Raw genomic sequence first — 16,922 nt, forward strand, 5'->3', positions numbered from 1 at the left:
TGAAAAATACTTAAAAATAAAAAGTCATTTTTACCCTTAGTCACCTATCATCGCATCTTGCATGCAACCACCCATCATCACCTACGACCCAAGCTCTTATCAACTGTCGCGACAAATTTGACCGCCATAAGCTCCTACCTCACACCCATTATCGCACTCACTTTCCCTTCTCTCTCTCTCTCTCTTTCTCTAAGATTTAGGTGCAATTATAAAGGCCACAAGAAATGCCAACAGGAGAGAGAGAGACACGAAAGTGAGTGCGATAATGGGTAAAAAGTGGGAGCTGATGCCGGCTATCAATGGGAGCTTGGGCTATTGACGAAGATGAGTGATGATGGTCAAGTGCAATGATAGCTGATGCAAGTGTGATAGTTGTGTATAAAGATATTTTTTGAAAATAATTATACAATTGTACAAGATAATTATGGATAGCGAAAGAAGTGGATGTAAATAAAATTTCCCTTATCCATATGCATGGCCATAAATAGTTGTCAGTTAAACATGGCACAATGACAATTTTACCTTTGCTAGAACAATAGAATTGTCATTTTGTTTGGTCGAATTTGGAGGGATAGTTATTTCTTCCCATGAATTCAAATTAATCTATTATCATTTTTTCAATTATATTCGAGTGAAGAAAGTCGACAATCTTTCACCTTTATACAATGAATAGTAAGTTAAAAGGTCAACAAAAGAGGGCCAAAATTATAATTGGATGACTATAAATCTTGTATCCCCGTCCTTGTATGATATACACTCCACGTGAATGTTCAAAATTTTTAACTTTTTAGTTTTTTTTTTTTAAAGTAGGTAGAGAGATGTAACAATTTCAGGTTAAAAAGGGAAATATAAAATTTAAATGCAATTACTCCAAGCTGGCGCTTAGATTGAATTCAAGAACACAGAAAACAAAATACTAACTTGTATGACTCCACGAGACAAGCCTGCTGCCCAAATGAAAGCTGATAATGGCAATGGGAATGGCCACGATATAATAGTCTTGTGGACCACTACTATGATTATGAGTCCTTTAACTACTCGTTCGTTGAGAAGGCTACGCCATGTGTGTATATGCAGTTGATTCAACCAATGACAAATGTACTGATGATCAGCCAAGCTACACTGTCTAAGCAAAAAATCATATTGTGCTATTCTGTAATATTACAACATCGGGAACTTGTAGATAAAAACGGTTTTCCCACTAGTAAAAAAAATTGATTGTACAGTTATTTGAATGGCTCTGGAATCTGGATGGAAGGCTGGCTTCGGAACTTCGTTATGATGGGTGCAGATAATCACAAAATGCCCCCTTCTTGCAACGTCCATTCTCATAAAATTTACAAATTCGCTGCCCTTTGGGCAGAGGCCTAGAGTAACTTCCTCCTCCTCCACCGCCACTTCCACCACCACCTCCACCATATGGTGACTGCCTATTCCATGATGGTCTACCCCTGCCAAATCCTGAATCCCAACCCTGAAAAGCCCCATCTCTTGAACCATTTACTCTATCGGCACCATATTTTGACTGGCTATCCCACCCTGTAAACCCAGCTGCAGTGCCCCGGCTCACGTTTGCATTTCCCTGCGCCGTCACCAGGCCTGTTACCCGCCCCATATGTGTTGGTCCTTGAGTTGACCCTTCAAAGCCCAAGTTCATCATTCCCTGCAGTGTTCCCCTGCCAGAGTTCATGGGTTTAGGGTGTATATGAATGTTACCCTCATTTGAAGCGGAGGATGCAGGAACCTGGCTGCTCGAACCAGCTTCTGACCAGTCCAGTGAAACATCGGTGCGCTGTGTTTCCACCTCCACTTCAGTGCTCGTAGAGGACTGTCCACCAGATTTACTTACGGGAACGTCAGCCTGAGATGCCCCAGGTACTTCATATGTCATAGTAGATTCATGAGGTAACGGCATATTGCCAGTTGAACTCGATGCATCACTTTTTCCTGAATCAAGTGGAGGGCTCAATCCATCAATAAAACAATCATTCCTAGAATCCTGAAAAAATTCCTCACCAGAATACATCACTGAAGTAGGGGAACCCAAGCCACATTGGGACTCCATTGCATCAACTTCAGCTAGCAGATCTGAGACTGATTCTTCATCCAAAGTGCTAAACTCAATAGGTTCAGTAAAGATTTCCTGCGAACTACATGCATTAGTAGCAGGATCTAATGGGGATGAAGTAAGTTGATCATACTTCGAAGTTGGAGTAGAAGCATGATCACCGACCACTTCAGGCAGCTTCAACGACGACACTGACACAAGACCTGAATCCCATTCCTCTGCTGAAGGTTTTGTGCGACTAGGGGAAGATCCACCCCATTCCTCAGCCACTTCAGGAAGTTTTGTCCGACCACCCACCACCAGACTGGAAGCACTACTCCAGCTACGACCAGAATCTTGAACGGGAAAATCTGAGGAAACGGACATCTTGTTCTCAGTGACCTGAACAGTCTGCTTCCCATCCTTTGGTTCTGGTAAGGAACTTGGCAGGTTCTGGACACTAGAATCAACTCTCTCAGCTTCAGGTATTGGCTTTGACAGGGAACTTGGAAGATTTTGCATACTTGAATCAACTTTGTCATCCATGTTCAGGGGCTTTAGTGGGGGATTTGGCAGATTTTCATTACTTGAATCAGCATTTCTGTTTTGATCGCTCAGCTTTAGTAAGAAACTTGGCAGATTTTCAGTAATTGAATCAGCTTTCTTGTCCCCACCACTCAGCCTTGGTGTATCAGGACTTGGTAGATTCTGGATTCCTGTATCAGTCTTCCCATCTCCGTAACTTGGCTTTGGTGGGGAGCTTGATAGATTCTGGATACTTGAATCAACTCTTTCATCTGCAGTACTGGGCAGCCCTTGGATACACAAATCAACTTTTTCATCTCCATTATTAGGCTCTGGTGTGGGACTTGGCAGTTTTGTTATACCTGAATCTTGAACAGGAAAATTTGATTGCAGAGACTGCTGGTTTTTAGTATTCTGGCCTTCCAAATCTCTGTTGCTAGTTTTCGGTGTTGGACTTGGCAGATCTGTGATATCAATTTCAATACTACTTTTAGGCAAATCAGTGGACTTAGCAACAGAAATAAAACTAGAATTAGAACCCCTATTTTTTGAAGTAGAATATGCAGGAGGAGACCTCCAACTTTCTCCACGTGATTGGCCTGAATAATCCTGACTATCAGATTGGTTCTCATGACTCAGTCCGCCAGTTATCTGGAATCTTGTGCTTCCAAGTGAACTACTTCCATGATTTGGACCAGAGTTCCATCTTTCAGCCTCATAATTCCTTTCTTGAAGCACAGAAGTTTCATTTTGCTGTGTTGTCAATCCGAATGAGGCTACTGGACAATGCACCTGTGGCTGGTCAGAATAAGAACCATTAACCTTGAGCAAATCGCAGCACTGAGAACTTCCAGTCTGCACCTTTATATTATTGACAGGAGGTGCCGTCCAGTTGGAGGAATGAGAGGCCCAGCCAGTGTCCTTCACGAGTTCATTGTTATCATGAGAATTTGTGACTACAGTACCACCATTATGGCCCCATTCACCTTGACCAACTAACCCTGTTGTATTCATTGTTCCTCTCCTCGCATCATCTGAGCAATATAATCTACTATCAGAACCACCTGTAACTTCCCAAGATGGTAAAGAGACATTATTTTGCAAGGGAAATACTTTGTGAGACTTCCCATTCAATACATCAGTTAAGAGTAATGAATCAGCTTCCTCATCATTTATAGCCCATACCCTCATATCATGTGGGAAGTATCCAGTTGTACTCCACTTACGCAACTGCACCATACAAAATGGCCCTTGAATTTTTCCATTTGGATCCCGGTAGTGCCACAATTTTTCTGTTTCACTATCATTTGCAGATAATGCACTCCCATTAGAGAGAGATGCAATTGAAGTTTCTGATGCACCCCCAGAGGAAGAACCAGACCTCAGCACAGCCTGATTGTTCGAGTCACCAACCTTCGAAGCAGAAGAACCACCCTGGTTTCCTGGTTTCTCAAAACTATTTGATCTACAAATCTTCACAGGCCAAGATGATGCATCCATTCTCCCCATAATACTGCTAGGAGCTTCTTTCTCCAAATGATACTTACTTGACATGTTTCTACTTTGCTCAAAAGCCGCTGACCTTTTCCATACCTTACTGACAGAATCTAGGCCATTTGCTGAAGAGATTGGACCCCTTCCATTTCCACTCAATCCTGAAAATTTTGGTTTGATATATTCATCTGCACATATCACAAGCAAAAGCAACTATGAAATTATAGACATACCTGAAAGATGGAAGAGAAAAGAAATATAAATAGTTGAGATGGTAAAGTTCCATATCTACAAAGCAATGTAATGACCTTGTTTATTATAGTTAACTTCTCCATCATCATCATCGGATACGCAATTAGGATCCATATTTGGATCAGCATGTACTTCAGGAGTCTCATGCAGCCTGCGCTGCCGTTCCTCAGGCGTCTTCAGAAGCTCTAATTTCTCTACACATTCTCTAAGCGTGAATTGGTCAAGGAATACATTATAAAAGATCTTCTAAACAGAGGGTGAAAGTGGAAGGTCACATTCTAGCAAATATATATATATATATAGATGCATAGCAGCAGATATCAAATAGTTAGGGGGCAGAACCACCTGGGACCTTTAAAGTGCAAGGGTTGATAACAGAACAGAATGCCTCTGAAGTTCTTTATTAGAATGAATGATACCATATACTTTCTTTTCTTTTATTCAAAGTTCACACAATTTCAAGGTGTACCATACAATAGCTAACTAATTGCACAGTAGATAATGCGGGACATCCATGAAAAGCTAACAAGGCATGACGGTTAGACACGAAGCCAGGTAAATGGCAAGGAAAGCAAAAGAATAAATCACATCATCCAGGAAAGGATGAGCAGAAGGCGAGAAGTTGGTTTCTACATGCAACCATTATAAGTCCTGATAGTAGTTCTTTTTCAGTTCAACAACCAAATCCAGCACAGCATAATAGGACGGGTTTATGACTAATAATGAATCCTGTTGAAATGGGCAGTATCAGGGAAATTGGATTGCTCAACACCCAATTCATACAGGTGAACTGACTATTCAAGAAGAAAGAAGGGGACTCAAAGCAAATCCGTGTTTATAATCATTGAGGCCGCCTCAATTTGACTGACTAAAACAAGGGCCTCTTATGCACACTAGGAAATCCGCTCAAAGAAAAAATAAAAATGTACTATATATTGATGGAGTTTAAGCAGAGCTATAGACTATAACTAACATAGTAATTACAAGGTACAAAAGAAGCATGGGTCATGCAACATTTCTTCTCATTAGATAATGAGATATGAGAAGTTAATATACGCTGTTTATAAACAGGTTCTCTTATTGAAATTGCCAGAAGCTACCAAAACTGTCAACTCTTTTTTTTTTAAGTGCCAGCACTGTCAACTTGATTAGCATTACACATCATCCACCCTTTTTTATGTTGAAAATAGCATTCCTCTCCTTTCCAGTAACATTTAATAAATAACTTCCTGGGAAATGGCCCTTGGTGATGAGCCAGATAACAAACTATCCATGTAGTTTGGTCAGACTGGTTCTCCATCTATTTGAGGCCTCTGCTGAGTTCAAAATGGACTTATACCAGATGAACAACTTTTCTGCAGATAAACATCATTACTATCAGACGTTTAACCAATGTTTTCTTTAAACCATTGTTCACCTTCTCCATGCATTGCAACATCAACAGATGAACAACTTTTCTGCAGATAAATATCATTTTCTTTCCATACTATCAGGCGTTTAACCAATTTTTTCCTTAAATCATTGTTCACCTTCTCCATGCATATTGCAACATCAACAGATGAACAACTTTTCTGCAGATAATGCAGTCCTCAAACTTCAATGTAAAAGAAGAAAAACTTATCTAGCATGTTTTCATTTAACTAGTATACTGGGTCTGTGCTCTTTACAACCTATATGTATAAACATATTATCATATGAAATAAAAATTCAATATGAACAACATAATTCTTCAGTTTAATGTGATAATATCTCATGTTATAAGGTATTAAAAGTTGCAATATGAGATATGAAAGCTTGGAAGAACTCATAAAGGATATTCCTTTCTATGCCCTTTCTCACTCGCTCGATCTCGAAGATGCTTAAGCCTCAATTTCTCTGTTTCCAGCCACTAATTAAAATAAAGTAAAACAAAGAAAAAAACAGAGAGGAAAACAAAGGAATCAGTCCAAGAAGCACAAAGATCAGAAATCAAGTATATCACTTTCTAGTGACAATCTCAATAGACCGATTACACAAATACTGCAGCAAAGACAAAAAATGTAGAAGATGTGAAAATGCAGCAGTGCCTAAGCAGGATAATTGGCAGCTAAAAAGCATACATCATTTACTCTAACTTCCTGAAGTACCATTGCCTTCTCCAGTATCTGACCCTACAGCCATGAATGAATATCCTCATCAAAAACTGTTGCATGTATATACTAATAAATATTTTTTATTACATTAAATACTTACTACAGTCAATCGCTTAACAAGCCCACATTTCATACTTTGACGTAAACGTCTGCATTCCTCCTGAAAACAGAATAATAAATCAAGACAGATACTTAAAATTTTATTTAGCAACAAATTCAATTCTTGTATAACAAAGAAAGCATCAAATGGACAAACTTGAACTGATTCTTAATTTATACATCACTAATTCATATTGAAAAGAAAAACATGGGTAGTCAATCATTCATGAAACAAATATCATGAAGTCATTGTTTCAACAACATTATACCTTTGAGATTTAACAAACAAGGTCTTGCTAGTGTTTAGGACCAAGTTTAGATTTCACATCTGAAACATACTCTTTTTTTTTTTTTTTTTTTTTTTGGGGGGGGGGGGGGGGGGGGGATGAAGAAGCATATGGAGTTGCCCCCAATAAATGAACTTTCTAACACAAATAAGCAACTAAACAATGTCCGCTTCATTACATGGATACCATGTTGGTTCCTCCTCTCTCTCTTTAGGTGGCAATCCCTGGATTAATACCCTGTGAATATATCCATTCAATACCACAAAGCAAATACCATTCTTTTCAAGTGAAGATTATGCAAAATTGAATGCCAAACTACACTTTTTTAAGTATGGGTGTGAGATTATTAAGGATCATAATCAGAATTTGTGTAAAGATTTCTCATGGAATTAAAAGCAGACAAGTGCTTCTAGGTTGTTCTGTTGGCAACTAAATGTTTTGTAAGAGAAATATAAACTCAGCAATACCTAAAGAACACTATTCTAGGCAAAGTAACAAAATGCATAATTCTCAATGTCGCACTTTACAATAAAATGATCAAAAGAAATTAAGAAAACAAAAAATGAGCTTACTTTCAAATCAAAAAGAAATAGCATACCAAACATGACAATATTAGATAGATAGCTTCCAATGTGAGATTCACATTATTTTTAAGCTAATGAACCAAGTAACATAGTCACCCAGGGTAGTGTGACAGCCAAGAGCTTTGTGGAAAAACAGATGATAGAATTTATTCCATAAAAACAAAAACGATGAAAATCAAGACCATCACACTCTTCAAGCCAAAAAGCAAAAAGAATGCATCCACTTTTGGCACAGTGCACAGACAACGTGGCGTAATCTATAATATTTACTCAATATAGAATGAACAGTGCCTGTCTGTAGCAATATAAGCCCTGGTTCCCTGTAAGGCTACAAGGTTTAGCCATAGTTGTCAAATGTGCATATAGGCTCAAGGCTCAGCTAAGGTGAGGGGCACACTAAGGCTCTAACCTGTGCGCCTCAGCCTGATGAGTCTTATGTATGCAGCTATGTCATATTTTTTTATGGACTTGTTAAAGAATTTGAGAAATCAATAAAACACTTCATTAGCTATCTAACATAAAACCCTAACATTAAAACAAAACCTCTCGAGTCTCAATAGCTATTCAACATAAAACCCCAAACCCTAAAGCGAGAAAGGGAGAAGGATTGAAAGAGATCCAACAGTATATTCAGCCATCAAATCTCAGTGTTCTACTTGTCAGAAAAAAACATAAGGTATTTTTTTTTTTTTTAATTTCCAAAAGGTTTTAGCTTGAATGTGATTAGAGAATCTGCTTTTTTTCTTTTTGGTCAATATGAACGCATAATGAAGAAGATATTGAAGGCTCACATGAAGAAAATGCCAAGGTAGAAGACTTTGAACTTAATTCCGATGAGGATTAAGAAATGCGTGTAATTTTTAACGTTTAAAGATTTGAAATTGTTAATTTGTCGACCAACATTTCATCTAAAAGCTAATAGACAAAAGGTTAACTTTATCATTTATATTATTACTTATACTCTCAACACACCCCCGCATGTGGCCATGTTTCAGTACATAATTAGTCCAAACACGTGCAACAATTTAAATATTGGGTTAGCAATGAGGTTTGAATTCAGGAACTTTGTCTACTTCAATACCATGTTAATTTGTTGTGCACCATCTAATCTAAAATCTTAAACTAGTAGATAGGGGGTTAACTTTACCATTTATATTATTATTTTAGTCTCACAATAGAAACAATGCTTCAAGTTGATGTTTTCTTATGTTAGGATGATTTAAATATTAATTGTGATTTGTATGGTTGCAAATTGTATGTCATTTTATGAATTTTTTTCTTGCGTTGAAACTTGAATATGAAACAATACTTTATGTTGATGTTTTAGACTTCTAGCACTTTTTTGAAACAATATTACTTGTTATTAACTTATTATAGTGGCTGAAATAATATTAGTTGTTATTATAGTAATATAGTGTTAGATATTTGTTATTTATGATTTTATAACTTTGTATTTACCTCATTATAGTTTATAGTTATATATTGTAATTTGAAAATAATGATGTGTGAGTATTTTTATACAGATTTTAGTTAAATGTGTGCTCACATCCAAAAGGCTCATGCCTACACCTTGCGCATCGTGCTTAGGCTCCAAGCACTCTTACACCTTAGTGCACTCGAGGACTAAGCATTGGCTTTAGCTTAAGTTGGAAGAATTAAGACATGCATAGTGACACTAATCACAGCTCTCCCTAAACATAAGAAGAACCAAGTGCATATCTGTACATTATCAAGTTTAAAAGAAATATCTTTAAGTATCATTCTGAACTCAAGTTAGAAAAAGAACACAATTATTAGATTAGTTAGTTGGGAATCAAACAATAAGAAAATTACTAGAGGATAGGATTAATGTAGGATCCTTGTTACCTCAGAGAAGTCTTGATTTGAAATGGCATCTATTGATACAGTCTCTTTCTTGTCCAAGTTTAGTATTTCGAGCATGTCATCTACCATCTTTTCCCCCGCTTTATAAGGTACAGCCACCTTGCATGTACCTGAAAGCAATATACATGTTTTAGAGTATCTGATGTATGACGTTACATCCTTTCTGTTCCCAGTGATAGGAGAAGGATATATATACCTACAACTTGGACAAGCCTGTATAAATCCTGCTTCTGATCACTACCGGAAATGCGTATTCGGACAAATTTGCCAACAACCTTCTCATGGAATTTTTCATTATCCACAGTTAAACTTTCCATCAAATTCCTACGCAAATAAATCAAGTTGATGTTGTGAACATCAATTGCAGCATATTCATCGAGATTTGTTTGCGGCCCTCTTTCTTCACCCTTTCTGCGAGTTTTACGTTTCTTATCTTTACCCACCATTAGTTGGTTCTCAGAGTTGCCACCACCCTCAACCTGACTTAGAACAGCATCAACAATGTTGCTGTGAATAGCATCTTTCCTTGTATCCTCCTTTGTAAGAAAATGAAATTCAAGAAGCTTTAACATTTCAAAGTGGGCAACACGTTGTTTGGCAAACAATGTCTTAAGCCTGGAATCACAAATAATTTGACTTTTCCGGCGGGGATCACGAAGATTGTTTCTTTTGATATATTCTAGCAAAAGACCCTGTACATCAAACTGAGATAAAACAGATGTATCACCATTCTTCATGTGTGCAACAAACCCCAATAGCTCTTTAGAGGCCCAGTATGTGGATGCAGCTGAATTTGTGCCTTTGTCATTACTTAATTTATCTGTGCTTAGATAGTTCTCATTATTAGGTAACTTCAGCTGTTCTTTCGTCCTCCTCTTTTTGGAATCATTTTCCTCCAGATATGAAGAAACATTGTCCAAACTGGAACTTTTGCAGTCATTATCACCAGAACGAGCATCTAAAGCTTGGCCCTTATAAGCCACAATACCAGATGCTTTCCGGGGATTTTTAGCTTGAGTAAGCTCATCCAGAGTTAAAGATAGCTTCTGCTTCAAGTAAATCCAGTATACCTTGAAAAGATACTCCCAGCTACTCTTGTCATCAAAATCCACTTGAGCCTGCCAAAACAATTATGCACACAAGATGAAAATCATAGAACAGAGTAGGTAAAAAACTAGGAATAAAGAAAATATATGTTTGGGGTGACATTGATTTCAGTCAATTATTACTCTACTCAGAATTTCAAGCAAAAGAGATTAGTTCTTCACTTTGTTTCACTCTTATCTTTGATTGTCCTCCTCTTCTTTCTTTATCAAGTTCTCCTAAATGAGGCAGAATAAATGAAACCACCAGTATTTTTCCCATGGATAGTCTCATTTGTCTCAGGACATGATGGCAGGCAGATGGCACCATATAACTCAAGACTCTACGACAGTGACCCCATGTACTTCCAGGTGTCTGCACTAAAAATTCTTCCCCCACCCCCACAGGACTTAGAAATCCCCACTGGGACCTTATGTATTTCCAAGTGTCTGCGCTAAAAGTTCTTCCTCCCACCCCGACCCCGAAGAAAAAGAAGTACAACTAGTTATTTGTAGGCTGCCACTGGAGTTGTTTGTTGTCTTTTTATTTGATCTTAAATTTCCATCATGTTATAGAATTAATTTTAAATCCAAAATATGCAACCGTTGAAGGTGTTTTTCCTAATTTACTTTCACGCTACAAATTTCCCTTCACTTAGCACTCAGTATATACCATTCATCGTATGGAAAAGATACAAGCATAAATTAAAGTAGCATCCATTGAACAGGATGTCATAAATTCTCTGAGGGCATGATATCCAATTCAATAATTTAACTTGGGAAAAATCATGAGTGCAATTAAATTACTCAAGATACTTCTGTATTAGTTAACCTATTTTGTCAATGTCTCAAAGCATTACAGAAAAGTTTATAATTAGTTGGCAACTTGGCATTTGAAGGGTCATGAATTAAGGATAAGACGTAATAATTATCAACATAAACCATGCTTTATTAAATTTTCAACCTCCGTTAACAACTATTGAAGCCATTAAAAAATGCCCATGAAAGATAGACCTTTGAATTATCAAAAAAGAAATATAGACCTGTTGTCTTAAATTGGCACTCAGTCATCATGAAAAGGGCCTGAACTTTCTATAAAAACAAAAGACAATTCTTTTCAATAAAATCAAACTTTGATGAACAAAGAAATAAGATATTTTCTTCATGACCAAATAACAAATGATAAACATTGGGTTTTCCTCGATATTTGATATGCTAAAAGCACAAAAGTGAAATGTTATTATTGTTGGAGCTTACCCTATCTGTGGTACTTGGAACAACCTTTTATTGGCTATGGCTTACCATCATCCAGCTTAGCACCGTTTTCTTGATATTTAATATGCTAAAAGTACAACAGTAAATTTTTGCCACTATTGCAGCATACCCTATCTGTGATACTTAGAACACCCTTATATTAGCTATGTCTTACCAACTTAGCAACCTAATTAGCTTATATCAGACAACTCGTATGACAAAGATCTTAGCAGCCTGAGAAGAGAATCGAGCATGCATACCCTGCACTAAAGCATAGAAGGAAGCCCTAAGGGAACAGATGTGTGTATTAGGACTCAGGAAAAATAAGAGAGGCATTATATATAGGAGCCAACTCAGAAGCAGGACAGATTTGTTGGAGCTGAGAAGGTCTATGAGCACCAAAAAAGGTTCATCATCCATTTACTTGTAACAAATGATTAGGGGAAGATAGTGAGCAAGAAAAAGTAGAGGGACAAGCAGAAAGAACAAGAAAATTGCATATTCAGCATAGAAACCATCAGTTTCATTAATTAAGAGTTATCAACGAATTACCAAGAATCTGAATCTTTTAGCATGAAAAACAAATGTGTGATATGCCACATACTCTAAGAAAACAGGATAACAAGGATAATTTAATAAATCACACAGTTTCAATATGTTGAGATGCTTCTAGATGCTAGATTCATCTTATCTGGAAACATGTGATGAATCAAACATAATAATGTAAAATGCATAAATATATAATCCCAGACTCTTAAATATGTCCCAAGGATTTTGGTGCTTGATGTGACATTTCCCCGTCTACAATCTATTTTTAGAACTTTTAATACAGTAGTTAATCATAATTAAAAATTTACATATTAAACTAGAATTTGAAAACGCAAAAGAATAACATAAAATAAGGAAAGCAATACAAAAAGGTTCTTGTAATAGTTAAATTTAGAGTCGGAACATGCATTCCAAAATGAAAATTGCCAGAAATGAAGCACTTTCAATTCAATTTGGTTATACTTAACCCCAAAAATCAATCGATTTGTTTATATAATACTCGACCAGAACCCCACAAATTTTGGGCAAAAATCAACTAGACGGACAACCATTTTAAGCAACAGTGATCTAAAAGCCTGACTTACTCTTACGTAACCAGAAAGATAACCATATTGAACAAACATATCACTTCATAATCAAACTCTTATGTTTGGTGATGAAATAAATGTAGCAGTTCAACAGAAAATCTAGTTTGAGTTAATGATGTAAGTTGTCAAAGTAATCAAACTCCAAACAATCAACAAAAAAGTTCTCAACATTTTTACTTGTTACCTAGATCCCGTTCCATGTGTTACCTCAAAATAACAACACAAGTTGACCATAGAGGCAGCTACGTTGTCAACTAAAGTTCTATCTGGAGACCAAAATGTGCAAAGCTAAACTTAACTAGACTTTAGAATATACAGAGCAGTCAGTGAAATTAGGAGAATGGAGAGAAACCTGCATTAAGCTTTCATTCATCCAAATGAACCAAACTCAAAGAGAATATTCAGAGGCAATCACAGGGAAAAAAAATAAACGAGTAAAAGGTCATGCCTACCATTTCCTTGTTTCCTTGATCATTGTTTTCAATCAGCATAACAGTTCTCATACATGTTGTGCAAAATCCTTTGTCTCGTACGCACAAGAAATCAGCATCTCTAATGCATGCCTTGCACAAAGAATATGTACAAGTGTAGCACATGTAATGAGCAGCCTTCTGACAGATACTACATATATGCCAACCTGAAAAGCATAGCGCCAACAGGAATTAAAAAACTGCATAGCTGAAAAAGAAACTCAAGATGGACCAATAATAACCATGCCTAAGGGGAAAATACCAACAATTCTATGATGAAATGTTACACAAGGGGGCGGACAACAGGGTATGGCACTCATCAAAAAGGGGAACATTTAATGTTCATTCTTCTTGAGTTGCTCTCAGTTACATATAAAATACCAGCTTGCTGTGGTAAGCCATGTGGAAATCCAGTAGGTGTCCTCAGTGCCACCTTCATAATCGATAACAAGAGAACACATGAAGTGATTTTGAATTGGCGTTTCATGTGTAAGTGCAATAGTGAGACGATGAATCATCTTCTGCTTCATTAGTTGGTGAAATGAAAGGCCTGGAGTTTTGTTTGTTTGCTTTTGGAAGTCCATTGAGCGATGCTGGCCATTATGATATGTTACATGGGATCAAACTAGACTGCATGATTGTTAGAGAGCCTTTATGTCAACAGTTCCTTCAGCGTTTTCTGGTGTTTACAGAGAGAAAGAAATAGGAGGGTGCTAGCTTGGGGAGGTCCCTTTTTCACAGATATTCATCTTATCCACATTATTTTTGTAGTTGTTAGAGGACATTCCTTTTTCTTATCCTCCACTATCTTGTTTTTGGATTATTTTCCCTTATTAGGTCCTAGCTAGCACGAAAATCTAGTTTACCATAATTAGAAGTGACAAATTCGGACAATAAATGTAGATAATGAATAACATTAATTGCTTAATTTTTTACTTGTCAGAATGTATTTATACTACCACAACGTACAACCAGGAGGCATGTCTATTATCACATCGAGATGCTAAATGAGATGCACCGACTTTACATTGCAAACCTAAATAAAATATACTTTTGCCACTATTAACCTTCAACCCAGTGACATGATTAGAGCCAAACCAATAAATTTTTCTTTGAAATAACTTTACAGCTTGGAATGAAACCACAGCCAATGCTTATTCACATTGGTTTTAGAATAGCACGATGAAACTACAGCAATGTTTCCTTTATCGTTTTCTTTTTTATTTTTCTATAAGCAAATATGTAATAGACTTGAAAGAGTGCATAAGGAGGTAAAACCCCATGTTACAAAAAGCAAGAGGCACCAAAAAAACTGAAATAAAACTACTTGAAACAAGAGATAATCAAGGAATTGCACAAAATAGTCTAAAGCAAAGGAAGCAACCTCTGTCAGCAAAACAAGGCAAAAGAGGAAACAAAATTATTATTTTAGACAATAACACTATTTTAACCCTCATAATGTCTCCTATTTTGCTTGGGCAAAAAGGAGTGATCTCCCAATATTGATGTTCGAAATGCCACAAAGGACTCTGACAATGGTTCATGTTCGCAACTGCACACTTACAGCAGCACTTTAAGCATCAAAACTCCAGTAATCCATAAGTTCTCCTAAATTTTCATGTTGTCAATCCAAAGTTTACTTCAATCTTTCCATTGGTGTCCATTTCCCTTGATGAAAAATGATATCTATTTACAATTAAATGATGGAAAGTTTGACAAAGCAAAAAATGGTTGCTTCATTCCAACCTAAGCATCACATATCCCAATGACCTAGATGCAACCTTAGTACCTTACAAGAGCAGAAGCTTGTTCTCTAGTTTGACCATTGTCTAAAAACATCGAACACCTAGTGTCATCTTCACAAAAACCATTAGGGAGGTAGACCTCTATGTTCCACTGGTCTCTTTGACGTTTCCCACCAATTCACCAAGCATAACAGTTTTCCTGATTTATAGTTTTCTAGTGACAGTCGTTATTTTCAATGATTTAGCATTTCTGCAAGTGCAAAATTTAGGGCCGTGATCATGCCCGTGCCAAGTGTATGGCAACAAGAGAACGTCAATATGATTTATCAGACCTCTACATCACCTTATTAAGGTCATAATTCAAAAAAATTGCTCAAGTAATTCAACAGTGTCCCCGCGTTAACAATACTAGGGACAAACTCAACCAACAGGTGTAAAACAAAATACTTTCAGGAGTTCAAATGAATATGGCAACATACCGCAATTCCATTTAGCCCTGGATCGGAAGAATGCCTCATCCCGCTTAATACAAGCCGGATGGTATGCCTTTGGGCAGCCCCTGGCATTCAGTTCAACAACGAGTAAGATACTATTTCACGACCATTTCTAATTTAATTGGATGCTCGTGCTAGTAGGAACTAAAGTAGATTCTGGTTTCAAACAAAGTGCTCAGAAATATATGCCAGCTAAAAGAAAACGACAGAAGTGACGGATCATAACCAAAACAAGCAATTCCGATAGCTAAAACACAATTGAGCCAGCCCACTCACCGGCGATCGCACAGAACGAGGCTCCCACCATCGAAGCATATAAAACAGACGTCCTCTTCTTCCTTCTTCTTCCTCTTCGGCGGCGGCGGTTTAGCCTGACCTCTCGGCGGCCGCCCTCGCTTTCGCTTCTCATCGCCCCCCTCTTTGCCTTTGACCTCCACAGCCACCGAAACAGTAGCTTCCTCGGCGACGGTAACCGAACCCACCGGCACCGCCACGGGAACTCCGACGAGCCGCGAGTCATCCATTTCCTCAATCGGCTCGACAGGCGGCACAACTCCGTCCCAGCTCCGGCCCTCCCCTTCCATAAGGGGCCTGCACAGTGCCGTACCGGAAAAATCGTCTCCTTGCATAGTAGAATCCAAGCCCTATGTTATCGAAAAAACCCTAGATTATCTCCCGATCGCGACACAACTCTGGATATTGATCGTGGTCCATCTCCGGCGTCGTTTTGGCGTGCCAAGTTAGAAGTTGAGAGCCAGACGAAAGCACTCAGTGAAGGAGAGAGAGAGAGACAGAGAGAGAGAGAGAGAGAGAGAGGGTGATTTTACCTTTCGCAGACGCGACCGTCGCAATGGTAGCGTCAAACGCGGCTCCCGAGTTGGACGTGTATTCTCCACAGCCTCCACGACACGTGATTATCATGCGACTCAGTAAGACTGAGTCACCACTCGCCTCATATCATTTCTAGACTTCTCTGTCGACCTATAAAAAGTGATAAAATTTTCAATAGATTTCGTCTATTCAAGGTAGATTAAATTAATTAGAGGTAAATAAATTTTAATTTTATAACTACTTAAAATATAAGATTTTGTTGGAATTTATTTTTCCTTTGATTTTTCATAATAATCTAATCATGGCCCAAAATGAAAAGACACGTCATTATTTTTATTTTATTTTAATAATATAATAAAAATTATTGACTTATCACATGTCTCTATATGATACCTTAGTTACATGTATGTATTAGACACTCACTATAATTTATTATTTCTTTACATGAATTATTAATGTGAGTAAATAATAAATTTGCCTGCTGTATCAATTGTCAAAAGTTAATCAAATAAATAAAAACAATTGGAATAAAATAATTTGTTATAAATATTAATTTTATAACATATTCAGTTGCCAATAGAAAATATATCTTGTTTTTTAAATCAT

The 16,922-nt window shown here is 37.3% G+C and overlaps 1 protein-coding gene across 1 annotated transcript; it reads right to left on the reverse strand.

Moving 5' to 3' along the window:
• Window positions 1–1,062: 1,062 nt before the first annotated feature.
• Window positions 1,063–16,352, reverse strand: LOC127803604 (zinc finger CCCH domain-containing protein 44-like). The gene is made up of 10 exons (XM_052339985.1): window positions 15,762–16,352; window positions 15,471–15,550; window positions 13,229–13,413; window positions 9,501–10,422; window positions 9,287–9,414; window positions 6,551–6,610; window positions 6,418–6,468; window positions 6,136–6,206; window positions 4,375–4,529; window positions 1,063–4,254 (listed from the first exon to the last, which is right to left on the reverse strand). Exons 1-10 carry the CDS (start codon window positions 16,112–16,114, stop codon window positions 1,277–1,279), a joined length of 4,983 nt encoding a protein of 1,660 aa, XP_052195945.1. The 5' UTR covers window positions 16,115–16,352; the 3' UTR covers window positions 1,063–1,276.
• Between the last annotated feature and the right edge of the window lie 570 nt (window positions 16,353–16,922).

The sequence above is a fragment of the Diospyros lotus genome, chromosome 6 (genome assembly GCF_014633365.1).
Source record: "Diospyros lotus cultivar Yz01 chromosome 6, ASM1463336v1, whole genome shotgun sequence".
Taxonomy (NCBI): domain Eukaryota; kingdom Viridiplantae; phylum Streptophyta; class Magnoliopsida; order Ericales; family Ebenaceae; genus Diospyros; species Diospyros lotus.